The 21,381-nt window shown below is 36.4% G+C and overlaps 1 protein-coding gene across 1 annotated transcript in view; it reads right to left on the reverse strand.

Moving 5' to 3' along the window:
* Positions 1–16,654: 16,654 nt before the first annotated feature.
* The window catches only part of CDH2 (cadherin 2, type 1, N-cadherin (neuronal)), an 86,518-nt gene continuing 81,791 nt past the window's right edge, over positions 16,655–21,381 (reverse strand). The window contains exon 15 of the mRNA XM_011939297.1: positions 16,655–18,044. Within this exon, the coding sequence (XP_011794687.1) occupies positions 17,838–18,044 (207 nt within the window). The 3' untranslated portion in view covers positions 16,655–17,837. The remainder of the gene's footprint in view (positions 18,045–21,381) is intronic.

A 21,381-nucleotide genomic window follows, 5' to 3' on the forward strand; every position in this document is an offset into this window, starting at 1 on the left:
TGTGAACAGTCTCACTGAAATAACATAAATTAAAGAAAGAAAATACGTTATCAGCCAGTAAAGACAGTTTTTCTCTCACAACTGTGAAATAGTGAGATGACAGGGCTGCTTATACCCTTTTCAATCTAACAAATACACATAGGATAAAATACACCAAATACTATTATGATTCCTCTATTAATACCATTTTCTTTACTTCCATCAAGTGTGCTGAGGCACACACACTCACAGACATATGGACATTCTAAGGTCTGTCTCCTTTTCTGGTTCTGCTGGCTTCCATTTTAGGTTTAGTTTATGCTGCTGTCTGCGTCAATGTCTGTCAAACTAGGCAGTAGGTTGTGTCAGTTAACTCCATATTGCCTTCTGACATGATCCTGAGAGCAATCTGAGTGCCATTTTTGCTTCGATGTACAGATTTCTTTTCAAACCAATGAAGGTTCCATTACTGCAAGGAATAGATTTCTTTTTCTATCAGAATCACAGTGGTTTATTGTCTCTTTGATACTGCAGGATTTTCTTTCAGAGACCTTTTTCTATTTTAGCAGGATGTCCCTTTCTTGCCTTAAAGATCAGCTACTTTCTAAACCAGCATCTTCCTTAAAGGGCAATACACTAATTTTAATAATACATTTATTAGATAAAACATCATCTCTGCAAGCATTTGAAACATCCTATTAATATTAACATACAATGAAACAATCACACAGCTGTGTTTTCTTTGGTCCTTGACCCCAGGATTTTCGGAAGCAGTAATTAATTTAATTAATCAATTAACTAATTAGGTTCAAGAGTCTGGAACAGAGTTGTGTCTGCACTGGAAGCAAGTGGAAGATTTGATTTGGGCCCTGCAGACTCTGTAGAACTACCACTGTGACTACTGAAGAATGTCAATCTGATGATATCTTTCCTTTATTTCAAATTCCTACTCAGCTTTTTATAACCCAAGACATAAAAATCTAAATTCTTTAGCATACTACACAGGTCTGAGTCTGATCTGAACCTGCCCCAACTTCCAGCAAACTTCATTCCTTGCTGCTCTACCCTCCAGTGCTTTACTTGACCATTCCCAGAACGTGCCTTGAGATCACACCTTCGTGTTTTTGTATTATGCTGTTCCCTTTGAGAATGTTCCTTTTTTCCCCCTTGGGTTTGGGAAACTTAGCCTTCCACACTCATAGTAAGTATTGCCATGTGTATTAGTCCATTATCACTCTGCTAGAAAGATACACCTGAGACTGGATAATTTATAAAGAAAAGAGGTTTAATTGGCTCACAGTTCTGCAGGCTGTAGAGGCTTCTGCTTCTGGGGAGGCCTCAGGAAACTTCTAGTTATAGAGGAAAGCAAAGGGGAAGCAGACACATGTTCACGTGGTTGGCAGGAGAGAGAAAGAGAGGGTGAAGGGGGAAGTGCTACATACTTTCACATAACCAGATCTTATGAGAACTCTATCGCAAGACAGCATAGGGGGATGGTGCTAAACCACTGGAAACCACCCTCATGATACAATCATCTCCCCCTAGGCCTACTTCCAATGCTGGGGATTACAATTTGATATGAGATTTGGGTGGGGACATAGAGCCAAAGCGTATCACCAGGACAAGTAGGTAGGCCAGATGAAGTCAGATATTCCTTTCAACAGCTCCAGTAGAATTGGGTCCATTTCCACTATGGTACTGCCTTGTGTAGTGTCTGGCCACATGACTTATCTCTACATTAGACTAGAAAGTCTTTGAGGGTAGACCACAAGTCTTAATGACTTTTGTAGGCTTGTGCTTAGCATGGTGCTTGGCACACAACAGAGGTCCAATCAGTGTCTATTGTTCAATGGCTATCTTTCTGGCTAAAGTACCACGTGAAATGCATTTTCTTTATTCATTATAGTTTCTTATGCAACAAAATTTGTCTCTTAAGAATTAAAAAGCAAATTATTTTTTCATTTCACATTTAAAGGATTAAACTGAACAAAGCCGTTTTAAGAAGGCTTCACTAAAACTTGTACTCATTGATTTATGTGAATTGCTATATTATTCTGTTGCACTATAAACACAACTCTAATACTGAGAGAAAATAGATCAACAAGGGAAGTCCAGATGTGTTTGGTTTTATGTTTTTAATTTCACTTCTTCTTGACAATGGAAGACAGAGATAGATTAAGGGATAGACTCAATGCTTAGACTTACACATAATGAACAACTGCTGTGATAACCATCAGTCAAGGTTAGAAGATCAAAATTAATATCGGTATACATTTACATTCTACAAAGGTCTTTTATACCATTTCCTTTTTGCCTCTCATAATAGCCTTTTAAATTAAATAGACAAGCAGGCATTGTTATATGCTCATGGTACAGATAAGGATGCGGATGCCGTGGTGCATATTCACGAGTAACTGGTGATTCTCGGGACACAAATGCAGGGCTTCTGGCTGAAAACCTTTCTCTTTCACTGCACTGTACAGCATTCCTTATTCTATGAATCTGACTACCTACAAATTCCTTTTAATGAGTAAAACAATCTATTTCTCACTCACGCTTTCATAGCTGATGTATTTTTCTTTTTTATACTATCTTCCCCCATTCCCTTTTGTTTTCTCCAAGACAGAATCTCACTCTGTCACCCAGTCCAGAGTGCAGTCGTGCTATCACAGCTCCCTGCAGCCTCAATGTCCCAGGCTCAAGCCATTGTCCCACCTCAGCATCCTGAGTAGCCGAGACTTCAGGCATGTGTCACCATGTTCTGCTAATTATTTTATTCTATTTTTTGTAGAGATGGGGTCCCACTATGTTGTCCAGACTGGTTGCAAACTCCTGGGCTCAAGCAATCCTTCTGCCTTGGCTCCCAAAGTGCTGGGATTGGCATTACAGGCTGAGCCAATGTGCTGCCCCTCTCCTCCCTTTTGAATTACTTCAGTTATTTCTGCCTGGGCTCAAAAAAACTTATAGGAAACTGGCATTTTATTATGAAAGTAAAACACACTCAAGTTTTAGAGATATTCTAATTCAAAAGGAAACTTTAGTAATGCCAACTGAATGTGCTGGTAAAAAAAGATGTGCAAGCAAAATAGTTACCTTTATGTTCAAAATATGAGTAAACTTCATATTAGGACAGCCAACATCCTCAAATTTCATTTTATTTTCTCTTTTCTGGGAACATTAACAGCATTGAAATTGTGGGGTCAACTTTCAAATACATTAAAAGCTTGAAATTTTACCAAAATTCGCAAAAGTTACAATTGAAGTTTGAAATTTGGCTATATTAGAGGTAAAAAATCCATCTTTATGAAAATTTTATTATAATTAAAATAAAGACATTTAAAAGAAAATGTAGTGGTTCAAAATCTGGATCTTAGAATTAGACATGACTAAGTTTTTTTTCCAAACTCTACAATTTACTGTGTGATTTTGGGCAACTTACATACATACTTTTTGAATTTTAGTTTACTCATTGGTAAGACAGGTTGAGGTTTGGATCAGATTAGATAATTTCTGTAAAGCATATCAATCAGGAAAAGATGTGCAAAATAAAAGGTTGTTGTTATTATGACATAAGGCTAATTTATCCCTTTGTTATTTTTAATATACCATTTTAGGGTCTCAGGTACCATTGATACGTACCTCTGAATAACATGAAAATAATCTACACACTGAGTCTTCTAATCTAACTTTCTTTTCTAAATTCTCTTCACTATTTCTCTCAAAGACCTGTGAGTTGCACAACACAATGGTAGGATTATAAGTGAGCCAAGGATGTAGGAACTACATTTCAAGTTTTCTTTGACATAAGTTGAACTAATGGTCAATTATTTTAGGTTCTCAAGAAAATCAACAATTTATTTTTCATTCCAGAAAGATTTTATGCAGATCCAGATAGTCAGAAAATCATCTGCTATGAATGGTGAGGCAAGTTTTTATTTACTTTTGAAAATACCAATTTTTTTTACCTTCTTTAAAAATATAGGCATATGGTATGGTTTGAATATGTGTCCCCACACAAATATAATATTAAAATATAATTTCCAGTGCTGGAGGTGGGGTCTGGTGGAAGGTGATTGGATCATGGGGGTTGTTTCTCATGGTTTAACATCATCCCCCCTTTTTGCTGTCCTCACAATAGTGAGTTCTTGTGAGATCTGCTTGTTTAAAAATGTGTGGCACTGCCCCCATCTCTCTCTTCCTTGTGCTCCAGCCATGTGAAGTGCTGGCTCCCCCTTCGCCTTCCACCAAGATTGTAAGTTTCCTGAGGTCTCCCCAGAAGCCAAACAGATGCCCGCCTTGTGCTTCCTGTGCAACCTGCAGAACTGTGAGCCAGTTAAACTTCTTTTCTTTCTAAATTACCCAGTCTCGGGTATTTCTTTATAGGCAATGTGAGAATGGCCTTATACAGCATCCGTTTTGAATACCACCCACATAGTATTCATAAACTGGGTATACAATTTGAATACGTAATCCATATTTATGGACCATGTTTGTCTTCATACACTTCTATCACTGCGAATTATAATAGATAATTCTTATCTCTGACATCAACATTTCAAGGTAATAAAATGTTACAAGGAGAACAAAATGAATCAACTTGTGGATTATCTGTTTTAATCAAAAGCATTTTTGAGAGCACTGAGATTAAAGCAAGTTTTAAAAGATGCTACTTGTGACTATTAAGTAGGAATTATTAATAATTACATACTATACCCTTTCACTCTAGTAAGTTATACTTGATTATGTTCTAGATATTTCCCTTATCTTGAGAAACTAAAACCTCTGTGCTTTTTAAATCACTTCACTATCAAGTACTGAGCAGCGCAGAGGTATAGCATAACTTAACTTCTGTATGTATAATCTAGCAGAATTTAAGACAAAACACACCAATTAATTGGTATAGAAACATGCAGGTATATGCAAATTGTGTCTGCTAAATTAGGATATTTGAAGGAAAGCAAAAATATTTTTAGCAAGGAATTCAAATATTCAAGTGGTATAATATTTACGATCTAGATAGAAAGAATGACTATTACGTTATAAAAATATATACCTAGAAGTTTATACAAAGTGCCTATCTCTATTTGTCAGGAGAATGTGGGCCTTCTGGATCAGATGAATTTTCTTTCTTCCTGTGTGTTGTTGGGAATGCATTCTGCATTTCCCAGTCCTTTATTTCTTGGGCTCCTTCCTCCCAATTTGGCTCTACATGATGGCCTAGTGAGTTTCCCTACGTTTTCTTCCTTGCAGCTACCAAATCAAGCGCACGCGTTCTTCCATAGATGAACTAATCACTGTGGGTAAACCCTGGGAGTCATAAAAATAACTGCAATTTCAGATAGCTCCTGGGGTCTTGGTGTCCTTAAGAGCTACATTACTTCTATTTCAATCTGTCACTCCCTGCTGCACTAATATTCCTGCTGAATCTTTACCTGATTTTTACAATGCACTAGAAACACACAAAAGGAGAAAAAGCACAACAAAATCCCCAAACCTCCCACATGACCTTTATAGTAGAAATGGTGGGGGTGGTTTGTAATCAGCACTGCAGATACATTGAAAGTGAGTAAAATGGCCCTGATGTCAAACTTTCCCATGCTGTTATGTAGGCATCACTGCTTTCATTCACCTCCACATGCTTCCTGTGCATTGCAGATGTGGCCCTTGAACTCACCTTTTTTCACATTGCCTCATTCCCAAGAAGTCATCATCCTAGACAAAGACTTCCTTCCTGAAAGGGGAGTTCTTATATTATGTGGTTTAATTTTATTTTTACTATACTGCAGCATAAAATGGCTAAGTTACCAAAGTTAAAAACAGACTAATAAGCATGCACTATTGTGTGCCTCCCAGGACCTTCTGGAGAACTGAAAAATGTGCTTTCCCATTTCTGAGAGTACTGCTGGCAGATGGCCCTCAGTTGTCAGCCCTCTTCTAGGGTTGCCTCCCAAGGCTAAAACCTTCCTAGGGCTGCACACATCCCGTGTCATATCTATACTGGGCTATATAGGCGTGCCCACAACCCTACCCTTGGGCTTCAATTTGGGACCACCCTAAAGAACCAGTATAGTTTTCTAGTTCCCTAAAGACCAGCATAGTTTTCTAGTTTCCTCAGGTATCAGTTGAGAGCCTTTGTTGACACTTCATAGTAGCCCAACTTCTCTCTCTACCTCATCTGGCTTCTTTCCCTTTCTTTCCACAAACATAAATCCTTAAATTACTCCCCGATAAACTCTCTGCATGCTAATCTCCATCTCAGTATGCTTCCGTTGGAACCCATACTGGGACAGGTTCTTAATTAGTGTTCCTCCATATGGTTACCAACTGTCTGAATCAGATGAGACCCCAACAACGCTTTTAGGCAAATCCAGACTTGCTCTTCTCTTGGGTAATCCTGCATGGTAGGTTCAGTTGCTCAGACTGTGGTCCTGGGTATGTTGGTGTGGGAGCCAGGCAGTATTTTAAAAAGATCCCTAGAAATTCTAATATGTAGTAAGTTTAGGGATCACTGGCCAATAAACTCAACCATTATCCATCAAGTCCTTCCACCTTCTTGGATGCCTCTTATTGTAAAAATCCCTTGCCAACTCTTTGGAGCTTTTTCTTATGCTTTATTTGGACAATAGTTTTGTCTAATTCTCATCTGAGAAGCCATGTTTTTTCCACCCTGAGACTAATGAGTGACTTCAGTCTCCTTGGCTCCCACTATAGTTCCTCCATTCTTCAAGGTCATTACATGATTTATTCACATATTTCATCTTTCCTAGAGGACTAGTCACATGAGAAATAAGGTTTGATAATAGAAGAACCAATTTAACATGTAAAAACAGTAAAAGACAGTATCCTACAAAGGACAAAATATCAGTTTGTCACACCATTTAATAATTTTGTCTCACCACTAAGAAGTCATAATTACAATAAATTATTGCAACTATGAGAAAAACAAAATCAACAAGCAAACATATCCTGGAACAAAAGAACAAATGAATAGCTCCATCTCTGACCTGTTTCTCTGGGTTGTGTCATCAGTACATTCTGAGACAGCTGACTACTGGCTTTTAGTTTGTAGGAGAGACACATAGCTGAGGTTTCAATCTAAGTAGCCCCCTCTTTTTGTTTTTTGAGGAGTCTCGCTCTGTTGCCCAGGCTGGAGTGCAGTGGTGCAATCTTGGCTCACTGCAAGCTCTGCCTCCTGGGTTCATGCCATTCTCCTGCCTCAGCCTCCTGAATAGCCGGGACTACAGGCGCCTGCCACCATGCCCGGCTAATTTTTTGTATTTTTAGTAGAGACGGGGTTTCACCATGTTAGCCAGGATGGTCTGGATCTCCTGACCTCGTGATCCGCCTACCTCAGCCTCCCAAAGTGCTGGGATTACAGGTGTGAGCCACCGCGCCCGGCCAAGTAGCACATTTTGTTATGATACATATGCTATCCATTTTTCCAAGTTATTGATTTAATATTTAAAACCTAACATTTATACCACCCTTTCTAGTTTATAAAATACCTTCACATTATTGGTCTCATTTCACCTTCTTCAGTTGTGCTAAATGATTTCATAAACTTGGTAATACTAAGTTCTTGTAACGAATGTGATTCTGATTAACAAAAGCAATTTGATATATTTGCTTCTATGCCCTGTACATCCAGTTATTAAAGTTTAATGTTGCATGATGACCCAATTTCTGAAAGATTCCTATACATGCAGCCAAAGGGTTTAAAAGGAATCATAGTGTTAAGAAGGGAAATATTAGAAAGTAGATATAGAATTAGGTGAGCCAGGTTAAAATGGATGATTCTGCTAACATAGCTGTTATTAAATCTGCACTTTTTATGCTAAAGTCCACAAGGAAAATCTCCAGAGTAATAAAGTTTGATCTCTTTAGGATCTATCACTTCCAGGCAATTTAATCGATTTTCAGAATTTCTGTGGTTCCAAGTTTCCTGGATATACTTGGATATTCTTCCAGAGCTGGCAGTTAAGGAAACAAAGTTAACAGATGTTGAAGCATTCTGGAAATTGGGACCAGAAATCAAGTGCAATTCTACTTCCATAAACTTGACTATAAGGGCCAAATAAATTATATAAAACATATTTAATGCCGCTTTTAATAATGGTAAAAAGTTTGAAACCTGGAATGCAGAAAACTTAGACAGATTTTTAATTTTTTTAATGAGGTAAAGTCTCTTACCAACGTAAGTGTGTATACTAGAAGGGCAAAAAGAATATGTATGATAGAATTACAAAGTTCTCATGGAAGTTCTGTCTGAAGCCCTTTCAAATAATGTTTGAAAAAATAAGAGAATAACCTGAAACTTAAAAGCTTTTTGAGGGTGAAACGTTTTCTTTCTTTGTAAATTATAAAAGGATACAGTGTAACAATTACAGGCATGTAGATAAACATGAACATGTCTTCCTAATAATAGATAACAACAGCTAACTTGCAATGGTGTGTTTACAATGCTCAGGTGTCTTCTATTCCACAGACAAGGACACAGAGACTGAACAAATTCTCTGAAGTTATGCAGCCATTAAAGGGCACAGGTGGGATTTGAACCCAGGGAGAATCATGCCAGTCTGTGCCTCTGGCCATGTTTAATTTCTTCTCAAGGCACTTGAGGATGTTATAGCGCTCTGGAAGGCCAAGAGTTAGTATATTAGAAAAACAAATGTTTTTTATCCAAGCTATGTTGCATAAAGAAACAGAAGATTCATCTTTCTTAGTGGAGAAGAAAATGAGTTTCTGCTAGCAGACTAAATGCTCCCCAGAGCCTGGAAATGTTACTTTGATTTTCAAAATTGTTCAGTTTACAACTGGAAAACGAAACATGTGGGCCAGAGATGGTAGGTAGGTCTTGTTTTGTGTATGAATGAGATTGTCCATAGCGGCTGTGTGAGCGTGCCTGGCAGCTTTCTAGGCCCTGGAGAGACTGATGAGTAAGAACGCTAGAAATGTGGCAGTCTTGGTGTAAGCAGTCGAGGAACTTAGTGAGTATAATAAACTATTATTTTTTTTACAAGTTTCCTCTTATCCCGAGGTCTCCCATTCATCTCCTTCCCCCCACACACCCACACTTCTATGCTTAGTGTTTCACAGGGTATTATGGTTCCTTGTAAATTATGTGATTCATTCTTAAAGTTTAGAATGAACTAAAGATTTAATTTAGGTGTATAAATATTTGACTGTCTGAACACCCCAAAATGGCGATCCTATGTGGTTCAACTAATACACACATGGCACTATGTAAAAGAGCTACTCTTTCTTTTGTTCACTCAGCCCTCTGTTTTTTCACTCAGTGTCTTGTAGAGATAAGTGTGAGCTCTGGAGCTAGACAGTTGGGCTTAATAAATCATGGCTCTGCCACTGACTAGCTCAGTGTCAGTGGACAAGTCACATAACTTCTCCTAATAGAGCTTCTCCATCTCAAGAAATCAGGAAAAATAAAAGTGGCCTTATATACTTTAATATGTGTTTCATAGACTCAGACACTCTGATGCTAGTGCTTTACTGATGTTATCAAAAAGCATCAATGTAAAGTTTTCACACAACTACAGCACCTTGCTGGGGTACACGCTATTACCTGTATGAAGCTTCTTGATCTTAGAATTGTTAAAATGTGGGAAGTAATGATGAGTCAATAAGTGATGAACTAATTACAATAAAGATTAAATGACTTAATATGCCAATCCACAGCCCAGTATCTATGCACATGGGAAGAACTCAGTATTAATAAAATCCATGTTGTTGGATGTATCTCTGTGCAAGACTGGCAATAGATTTTGTTCAACACAGTCTCTGAGGCCATGTTTTCTACAGCCACAAAAGAGGTCTGCTTTAATTTATATTGTTCACGAGGCCTGAAGAGATGAGGCTTTGATTTAGTTTTACTTATTCCAAAGATTGCAGAGATACTAGTGCAGTGGTATAAAACTAAGTATTCCAGGTGAGAAAAACTCTGGGACAAAAGGAAAACATTTCCTTCAGTCTGTGGTGGTTGATGCTTTTCTGTGGTGGTTGATGCTTTTTTAGATACGTAAAGATTAAGATGGAGATAAAACAGGAAGAAAATGAAACAAAAAATTATTAAAATAGTCTAAACCAGCCTCTGACTATAAAAACCATTTAAAATGAAAATAAACAAAAATATTCTCATTCAGTAATGTTTCGCTGCTGACCATGGGTGTTAATACCTTTACCATATATAATTTAAAAACTATTCAAAAAAAGCAGCAAACTCTAAAATTGTACTATGCAAACTACCTTTCTCACAAGTAGAAACTAGAAAAATAACCTGTCACTGATAAATATATATGTATTCACCTACAAGACAAAGGTCAACATTCTTAAACTTGCAGTTTTTATTCAGCGTTCCTTAGTTGCCAAGAAAGATCAAGTAAATTACTGTAGAAGCTGACATCTATTTCATAATTAAGTTAGCCATGAATTCCTGAATATATAAATACTTTTTTGAATTACTCTTGAGATCAACTTGTCCAAACTTTAAAACCTGATTAAATGAATCTAATACATCAAATACATGTTGGCTAACAGTAACAGAATACCTCAAAGGATGTCTGTCTCCCATCATGTTTCTGATTCACAAAGATGTTCCTAATCAACAAGCTTCACCTCTTCCCCTCCTTCTGCCTCCTCATCCAAGAGTGGGCACTTAAAATATCAGGCCAGGTGAGGTGGCTCATGTTGCACATAACCCCAGTGCTTTGAGAGGCTGGAGGATCACTTTAGGCTAGGAGTTCAAGACCCAGCTTTGGCAACACAGTGAGACCTCCTGTCTGTTAAAAAAAAAAACAAAAAACAAAAAAACAAAAAACACGCCAGGCACACACTAGTTCCAGCTACTCAGGAGGCTGAGGTACGAGGATGTCTTGAGCCCAGGAGGATTGAGGCTGCAGTGAGCTATGGTCATGACACTGCACTCCAGCTTGGGTGCCAGAGCAAGACCCTGTCTAAAAAAATTGTAATTCTCATGTAGACTTAGTTTTTGCTAAAACAATTATAAAAAATATATTCTCAGATTTTAAGTTGTACCTGTCGTCAGCACATCCATTTGTTGTACTAGAAATTAAAGGTACTGGAATTACTTTAAACATACAAATAATCTCTCTTAAACTTGTTTTAGCTGCTGTAGCATCATCTCTTTTTCCACTCACCCAGTGCTTAACTAGGCTGGCTAACAAGCAGAAAAAATGGTGATGTGTTAGCTTTTACTATAAACCTTACATAAGTACTGATGACCAATGAAAAAGCAGGACCCGTAAGACTGAATTTGCTGCATTAAAAAAAAGAGAGAGAAGTGCTCTTGCTTGACCCGTAAGACTGAATTTGCTGCATTAAAAAAAAGAGAGAGAAATGCTCTTGCTTTCTCCCCTCTGAGTCTTTTCGTACTGGGGGTCAATCAACTGATACTTTTCAGGAAGGAAGATTTTTTTTTTGCTGTTTGCTTGTTGTTGCTAAGGCTGTGGTGATAGTAACTGTCAGGTGGTTGATATTTGTATGATCTCAAAGTCGTCTTGCATGAGTCAAAAAAGTGACAGTTCAGGATCATATGAACTCTCAGGTCTTCCAGTTGTCCTTATGAGTTAGTCTTCCCATTTTTCCTTTGAATATGAAAATGATACTTTCTCCCCCCAGTGAGGAAAAACTTTTATATCAAAACTATAAAGCTACCATGAAGTAAACATGACAGGGATAAGCAGCTTGGTTGTTGAATTTCTCTTCAATACCATCAGGGTCCATTAACATGCTGGTGACCTGGAGACACCCTGAAGAGCTGTGGGACCACCAGTGAGAGCCTAGTTCACTGAGGTCACAATTCAAAATGCAGGACTGTTACTGGCTTAAAAGGAGGTAAACTGCAAAAATCAAATCATTGTCTGGAATGGTGTTTTGACCAATCCACTGTTACAGTGTCTGTTTGAAAATGGCATTGAAATAAAAGTTTTAAGACATACATGTTTACAATGTAAAAGGAAAAATTATTCAAGTTATTAACAATGAAGAGATGGACATGCTACCTCAGACTAAAATCACACATATATTTGGCTAATCAAACAAAAAATCAACAAAAGATAGCAGGTATGGCTATATTAATATGGAATAATGTGGAATTTAGAACTGAAGGTACTGAAAACTACCGAGCAAGGACGGGTAAAAGTTACAATCCAAGTTTCAAGTACATATTCATTATGGTCTGGAAATACATCCAAAAAGCTCATGGGAAATGTTAACAAATCCCTTTCAAGAACTGATAAACCAAATGGAAGTAAAACACTAGTATATGAAAAACTAATAGGCTTGGAGAAATGTGTACCCAATAACCAAATGAATATCTGTATCAATAAATATAAAGCTAGTTCTTTTAACAGAATATTTGACTACCCTGATGAAGGAAAAAGGGGGTGAGAAAACATAACCTAAGGTATGATGCAGAGTTTATGAAGATAATACTGTATGCAATTTTCTACTGATACATTTTTTAAAAAGCTAGATTCTGCAACAGACTTTTCAGGAGAAGGTAAATTGTGAAAATTGTTCAGAAATAAGTGCAACATCTGAATTATCCCAATTCCTACTGAAGAAAACCTATCCCCACAATGGTAAAACTATAGAATTTTAGCATTTTTAATGAAGAGCTCATTGTGATGTATAAAATCCAGAGCATAGAAAAAATGGCAGTCTTCCTAATTAACTTATTTTAGGCTAGCATTAAGCCTGATACTAACACTGAGCAAAAATATTGAAAAAACAAAGTATAAGATAATCACATATAACTTAAAATTCCTAATATAGCAGCAAATATAATATATCAACCCATTAAAAGAATAACATTATGACCAAGTAGGGTTTATTCCAGAAAAGTTCAATTCAATATTAGAACATCTAATGGCATTAATGATATAATTCACTCTATTAGTGGGCTAATACACAATCATCTATGTAGATGAAGAAAATGTATCTTATAAAATTCAACATGTACACACAAAATCTCAAAGTAGAAACCTGTATCTATACTAAATGCTATGCATAATCGTGAAACATACAAAGCTTTCCTATTATAGTCAGGAATAATAAAACAATGCTTATAATGATCACTGCTACTAACGATATAGAAAAAAAAAACTATTCATCTTGGAAAAAGGAAAAACCTGTTATTGCAGTTATGATTGTTTGTCAGGAAAATCCAAGAGAATCGTCAAAAAAGCTATTAAAAGTAATACAATAGTAAAATAAGACAGTAACGAGAAATAAAAGTTGATAAATTTCCAACAGGGCAGTATCACTAGAAAAAATGCTATGAAAAGTAGAGCCCACTCATAATAGCAATGAAGATTATTAGAGTGTAATAAAATGAGATGTTTAGTGAAATTTCATGAAAGTATATATAATGTGAAAAATGAGAACGATATTATACTATTGGATAGAATAGCAAATGAAACTGTTAGCTTTTCACAATTCAATCAAATTTTGAATAAAATTTGTTATGGAACTTCACAAAATATTTCTACAATTTGTGCACAAAAGAAAATGCGAAAAAAGAACGTAAGAAATTGTAAGTGGCTTGTTCAGAACTGATAATTCAGTGTAACAATTGAGTATTGTGCACGAATCTAAAGATCAATGGAACAGAAAACATTCAGAAACAAACACATGCTTATAGCACAACTCTAATGTAAGTGTATGTGATGTAAGTATATGTGATATATGTAAGTACATGTGATATGTGTATGTGATATATGTAAATATGAGATATGTAAGTATATATGTGATATAGGTATGTGATATGTGATGTAAGTATATGTGATGTAAGTGTATGTGTTATAAGTGTGTATATGGTAAAGAATGCATTCCACATGGTTGGGTTTATATTGAAGTTTTTAACAAGAGTGTTTGGAAAACAGATATAAGTGATATAAGTGTGTGTGACAGAAGTGTGTATATGGTAAAGAATGCATTCCACATGGTTGGGTTTAGATTGACGTTTTTAACAAGTAGTGTTTGGAAAACAGATCTTTATAAATTTTTTAGCAAGTTAGATTTCTGCATCATGCAAAATCATTTCTAGGTGTATTAAAGAGATAAATGCCAAACAATGGTAAGAGAACAATATAGAATAATAATCTTATAGTTTAAAGTTGTTAAGATCTTCTCAAAAATCTATAGTCAAACATAGAATAAACCACATAAAAGTGAAACTTGCTATAAATTTCTGTAAGAAAATGTACTGGATTAGCAAAAGATCATGAAAAAATGCATGTAAGCCCTAATTAATTAATTAAAAAAAGGCAAATAACAGGGAAATGAAAATACGTAATTCAAAGAAACACAAATGGCTAATAAGTGTAAGAAAAAAATCTCCAATCCCTTCATTAGTAATCAGAAAACTCTAATTATTAACATGAGGTATCTTTTGTTGCGTATCATAATGGCAAAACTTCTAAATGTGTATGTGATGTCCAGGACTGTTGAGGATGAGTGTAAATATATTTTTGTACACAGGCTGGTGGGAGTGTAAATTGGCATAGTTTTTACTTAGAGAAATCTGGCAGTGTCTTACTAAAATTTAAACTGCACATACTTTTATCATGGAAAATAACCTATGTCATAGGGGTACTAACACTCTGTATGCATGTTTTTTATTAGCAATATTTCAGAAGAGATCCAAATGACCAGGAATGGCCTAGAAAAACATGTTTCTGGATGGGATCCATAAACCATGTTCATAAATGTATAGTTTTCAAGGTTTTATTATGTCACATGGTTACAGCCATTTTACAGAATACTTAAAACTAGTATTGTGGCCTGACTCAAAGGCTAACTTCCCAAGAAAAAAGGTGGTGGTCCTGGCTAGATTGTCTTACATTTTGTGGTTACTATTTTGAGCTGCATAAAATCCTTTTGCCAGTGGAGGAAGTTGCTGGCTTTTAGAAAGCCTTGTCTTCTTTCAGCTAAAAGGCACTTTTAAGCATGCTAAAACATTTATAATTTCAGCCATATTTAATTAACTTATCTCCACACTCTTTAATCCAGCAATTCCATCTCCAAGCCTCTACTAGTATTAAGAGAAATACTCCCATGCAAAGAGACATGCACAAGGATGTTTACTGTGGCATTGTTTTTAATAGCAAAAAATTGGAAACAACAAATTAATTAGGAAATGGTTCAATAAAACTATTATGTTCATATTATGGAATACTATGTAGCAGTTAAAAAGAATGAGGTAGGTGTACATATATACTAATACGGAAAAATTTCCAAGATACACTCTTAGTGAAAAAAAGGCAACTTACAGAGTAATACACAATGTACAATCTCATTTTCATAAAAACGAAAGAAAATCATTATGGACATGTGTGTGTAAAAATGCTTTTCGGAAGGACTAGAAACTAGATCAACCAGCTAAACAGAAGTTAATTCTGTAGCATGGCAGGGAGTTTCCATTTTTTATTAGTTTCCTAGTGTTTTTATATATAAAAAGAATGTTTTTACAAAGAAAATAGTTGTGTATGCCTACAAAAATTAACATTTACATTTATTAATTGTGTATATATTAAACTTTACAAACACTTAAAAGTTTATACATATACACACTAGATACGGCCTGTGAATTGTACATCAACCGTAAGAAAATAATTTTAACAGTGTTTATCTAAATGGTGTAAACGTTAAGTGTTACAATGTATGAATCTGAAAATATAGTTGTTTCATTTGGATGTACAACAGCATGGAGGCACAGTCTAAGAATCAATTTTAGAAAAGACTATTCTGGTTAGCAAATTTAATAAGTTTCATTACGGAAAATCCCAGAGGCAAGCTCTGGCATTTAATGATTAGAAAAGTAACAAGAAAGTATTGCCTACAAAATGAATCAATAGAAAAGTAAATTCCACTGTCTATGTCAAGCAAAAAATATAGTGAATTAGAGGAGGTATATTATGTAAGTGTTTTCAAAGTGTACAGTGTAAGACTGTATGGTGTGATAATGATTAAGAAACAAACAGATAAATACAAGTGAGAATTTCTTTGCCTCTTAAAATTCAGAATGAATCTTAGTTAAGATACATAAACAATTTTACACAATTTAGCAAGATTGTTTCCTTTTGTTGTCCTCTGCAACCATTACTATATCAAACTGCAGCAAATGATCAAGTCAATGGATAAAAGCCAGTCAAATCTAAGTGTGTTTCACTAAGTACATAAAACAGTGGCTTCAATGAATTGCACAAGAATTCCAGGTGTCCACTGCAGGTTCCAGGTTCAGTCCCATAACCCACTTTACTGAAGTTTCCCTTATGGTGGTGGCTCTAATGGGAAAGGCCTATCAATCAACATAACAATTAGCTTGAGCAGAAACAAATTAAAACATGAGTTATATTAAGAATTGACACTGCAGTTCACTGAAGATAAAGGATGTGGTTTTTCTATCACCACCAGTAGGGTCTATTCCTGAATCACTTGATGTTTTTCTTCTATGATGATGGCAAGGTCCAAAATGATTCTCTCTGCTGCACACGGTACATGGCTGCCATGCTACGCGATTCAATGGTGAATAGTGCAAGAACAAATACATACTTTTTGTACTGTTGTTCTCCAGTACTTGGGATTTTTGCAACATTCAAAGCAGCTCAAGTAGAAAAGAAAAAGTTCAAACCAGTCACCAGATCCAAAATTAGCATTTTATTCAGAACGCTGGGGTCAGAGGTGTATCATTTATATTCTGGTACACAATACAGAGGCAAAGCTGTTGTCAGAAGTCTCTCCAGTTTAAAAGCTTTTTTTTCCCATTTGTTTAAAAAAACCACACACTTAATAGTGCCAGCAGTGTCAGGCCACCCCTTTCTTTTCTTTCCTTTTTTTTTTTTTTTTGGTACAAATTATGTAAAACATTTGTGCTAAGAACTTTTCTCCCTCCCTAAACCAAAAAGAAAATAAAAAATAAAAAAATTAAAAAAATTAAAAATTGAGTATTCTAACTACAGCTCAACAATTGAATCAAATGTCACTTTGTTTTGTAAATACTTTATCCATAACGAAAGATATAAACATGCAAAAAACCTGAATCCATAGTCCAAATAATACATACACATGTTCTGAAGTTTCTGCACTTCTCCATAGACTATGCCAATAAAACATTATGTACACATACTATTTTTACAGTGAAGTGGAAAAATACAGAAATAAAAAAGTGTACATGGATTAAGACCAAAATGTGTCTAACATTCTAGTTTATGAAAAAATTCAATTTTGCTACAAATTGGTGATATGAAAACTCCCTTTATTTGCAACCAGCTGAGTAAGTTTTAAGATTTTAGTGGAAAAAAGAAAACTAAAGTCTAAAACTAGAAGTAATGTACATTTTCCAATCTCACGGTCTTATCCCCCAAGGTAATAAAATCGCTCCATGAGTTTTTTTTGTTTGTTTAATTTTGTATTTTAATAAAAGCAAATGCAATGTAACAAAGGCGTGTTGAAGCATATCATGGTTTAACTTACTGCTCCCACCACAAAATATTTTGTCTTTTACTTATCATTTCAGAGATCAGTACCATTAAAGCCTTAAACAGAAAACTAATTCCAATCTGAAAAAGGTACAAAAAGGCACATAAAATCCCAGTGCTTCTGTACTGTAAAATTCAAGTGTAACTGAGCTCAGTGTTTTTCCAAACAGTATGGATCACTGATATTCCCTCTGAGCCCAAATTGGTTTGCAGCCTATGCCAAAGCCTCCAGCAAGCACTGTGCTAGTAGACTACAAAGTTAAAGCCTAGCTTCTGTATGCTTTTTGGGAATATCAGTTGAAATTGTTTGTACTTGTCCAAAAACCAAGTTCATCCTGAAGTTCAGTCATCACCTCCACCATACATGTCAGCAAGTTTCTTGAACCGTGGCCCCCAGTCGTTCAGGTAATCATAGTCCTGCTCACCACCACTACTTGAGGAATTAAGGGAGCTCAAAGACCCAGCAGTGGAGCCACTGCCTTCATAGTCAAACACTAACAGGGAGTCATATGGTGGAGCTGTGGGGTCATTGTCAGCCGCTTTAAGGCCCTGCAATTTGGAAACACAAAGAATGAAAGAATTAAGAGAGGGTTACAATTTACAAAACCACAAGCAGATCCTAATGAATTCATGGGATCAAACAAACACTTGTTTGTAAATTTCCATTTACAGACCACATTTTCAACACATGGAAACTGGGGATATAACCATTTGAAAGTTAGATAAAAATTAACTTATATCTTTTCTGTGCAAAGAAACAACCCTAAGCAGTCAAGCTCACGGAGGCCAAGACTTATGAAGGGAGGAGGTTAACTGGGTAATAAGTTGGACGGGTGGCAGAAATGAATGGCCCTGCTTGAGGCAGAGAAGGAAGGATCTTAAATAACATAATATAGGGGCCGGGCGCGGTGGCTCAAGCCTGTAATCCCAGCACTTTGGGAGGCCGAGATGGGTGGATCACGAGGTCAGGAGATCGAGACCATCCTGGCTAACACGGTGAAACCCCGTCTCTACTAAAAATACAAAAAACTAGCCAGGCGAGGTGGCGGGCGCCTGTAGTCCCAGCTACTCGGGAGGCTGAGGCAGGAGAATGGCGTGAACCCAGGAGGCGGAGCTTGCAGTGAGCTGAGATCTGGCCACTGCACTCCAGCCTGGGTGACAGAACGAGACTCCGTCTCAAAAAAAAAAAAAAAAAAAAAAAAAAACCATAATATATAGAGCAGCATTGCTAGATTAAATTTAAAAAAGCACCTCACTGAAATACAAGAGACATACAAATGAGTACCATGTGGCCCGTGTCCCTCCCTCCCTCCCTAGGCTTACAATCTAGCATAACAGGCGCTACTACTGTGTGAAGCAAATGACAAGTGACAAAACCATGAGGTCAAAGCAAAAACCATCAAGTTGTGGGGAAAAAAAATTCAGATCAGCATTAAGAGCTAGGAGTTCAACGAGAAAGTAGCATTGTATTTGACCTAATTTTGGAAGGACATCAAAGGAAGACTGAAGACAGGTCAGATGTGATTACTACATAAAAGGAGGTACTCACAAAATCATTTGTGAGATTAACATAACATAAAATGTGGAATTAATTGATTAATTGTAAACTGGTATTTTAAAAAGTAGGGTAACTTCTAACTTCCAAAAAATCCTAGAAATGTCATAATCCAGTATCTGTACATGGTATAAATACTGAAAAGAGGAGGACTCCTGTCAGTCTAAAATAACATGCTTGTCTGGTTCTTATAGAGAATTTTAAAAAGAAAGAAACGAGGAAATAACTACTCTCTATCTATATTTGTAACTTTTGTAAGCAGATGCTTTTTAATATACAATTAGAGTCTCTATGCTCTGCAAAACTTCTAAGGATTTAGTATTAGGTCCTTTGGTATATTTTCTAACTTTTTTTCCCAATTCCATTCTAGTACTCCTAGATATACTAACATTACTAACATTAGTCTCCAAACAAACATTCCCTTTTTCCACATTCTACGTGTCAAATGCTACTTGGCTTATATGGCCTCACCTATCTAAGACGTGTCACAGACAGTCCTACTTGAGAGATCAAGCCTGCCAATACACATGCAATTTATGAGCGCATACATGGGTTTTTATAAGCACGTGTTCATCTATCCTTTCTAGGTTACAGAGGAGAAACAGGGAAAAAGCAAAAAAATTAAGGTCAGAATCAGTCTGGTATAGTGGTTAAGAGATCAGACTGTGAGATAACACCTTAGCTCTCCCCAGTACTAGCTGTGGGACCTCTGCATAACCTCATCTGCAACTGTAATCATCATCCTAAGACTATTATGAAGACCAAATGCAACAAAGGGACCCGACGGCTCACCACAGTGACGGGCACATGTAGAGCTCAATGAATATTAGTATTTTTAAAAAATTTAAGTTGAGAGAAAAATGTCCTGCCTTGGGATCTGAAAAAATAAAAAACAGTAAAGATATATTTTAAGAAACAAAATGGTAGCTACTGAGTAGCATCAAAAATCAGAGAAAAAAGTACACATGACCAGTTTTCTCATCTTCAGGTACCTCTTTACTAACAGTCTTAACCATGAAATTTAGCAGTACTTTGCTGCTTTTCCTCATGTCACTTTATACGATTTATACTCCAGAAAAGCCTGTGTAAAATAAAATAGCGCAGGTTTCAGCAAAATACTTTGATACATACAACATAAATAATTTTAGATGGGATTTTCTTTATCTTATTTTTAGACTAAACTACAAGGCAATTCTGCTAAGACTGAGAACCACAACCTACAATTTCTCAAAACGTGTAACTCCCTTCTGTGGTAGATTGTGTTACTGCCCTCAGTGATTCACTGCCCTTTTTCCAAACGCAGAGCACACACCCACCCTCCCACAGTGCCTCTCTGGGGTCAGGGTTTCCTTTCCCAACCACACTGTAAGGCTTGGCTGTCTGACTGGCTCTGGCCAACGCAGTGTAAGTAGCTGTGAAAAGTAGCCGCTTCAAGAACTCTATCTAATGTGTTTCCACCCTTCCACCAATCCTCCTTTCCCCCTCTGCCACAATGGCCTGCTCCAGATGGGAAGTTTATCTGCCTGGATCCTGAAACAAGGAAGACATATGGATCAGGAACTGAGTCACTGACAGACTACAGTTGACTTATAACTTAAGCAAGAAGTAAACCTTCATTATTATAAGCAGCAATATTTTGGAGTGGTCAGTGATTGGCGCCTTAGCTAACGAAAGCCAAGGAATGCACCTTCATTCATGGTGTTTATTAATTCAATTCAAGACTTATTTGTTGATTATCTATTAATATTATCGCAATGTATTCTGCTTACTGGTAGAGACACAGCTATTAATGAGCTAGATCCAATGGCTGCCCTCGTGGAGTTAATATTCACATATTAGCCTACACTCTTCTTCCTTACAAAATCTAGCAACTGCAAATTTAAGCAATAGGGATTCCCTTAGTTCAGCATTGTCTGACTTGGGGTCATACAAGTAGGCCCAAGAAGGATCTGAAGAAAAAACAAGAAAAATCAGGGAAATTCCTGATAAGGAGAATGGGTCCCTGAAAACAAATATTAAATTTTCATTATGACAACTGCGTTATAATACAGACAACAGAGACAATGGCTAAGATCACTTTGTTCAGGTCATCTGCTTTACCACAATTTAATTATTAAGTGAAAATACACACAGAGCCCTGGCCCAATCCTTATGATGTCAACACCAAACTGGAAATATGGAGAGGTTAAAACTCAAATTAGGGATAGCATTAGGAGAAATACCTAATGTAGATGATGGGGTGATGGATACAGCAAACCACCATGGCACGTGTATACCTATGTAATAAACCTGCACATTCTGCACATGTATCTCAGAACTTGAAGTATAATA

Source organism: Colobus angolensis, unplaced genomic scaffold (genome assembly GCF_000951035.1).
Source record: "Colobus angolensis palliatus isolate OR3802 unplaced genomic scaffold, Cang.pa_1.0 Scaffold18, whole genome shotgun sequence".
In the NCBI taxonomy this organism is placed as follows: Eukaryota; Metazoa; Chordata; class Mammalia; order Primates; family Cercopithecidae; genus Colobus; species Colobus angolensis.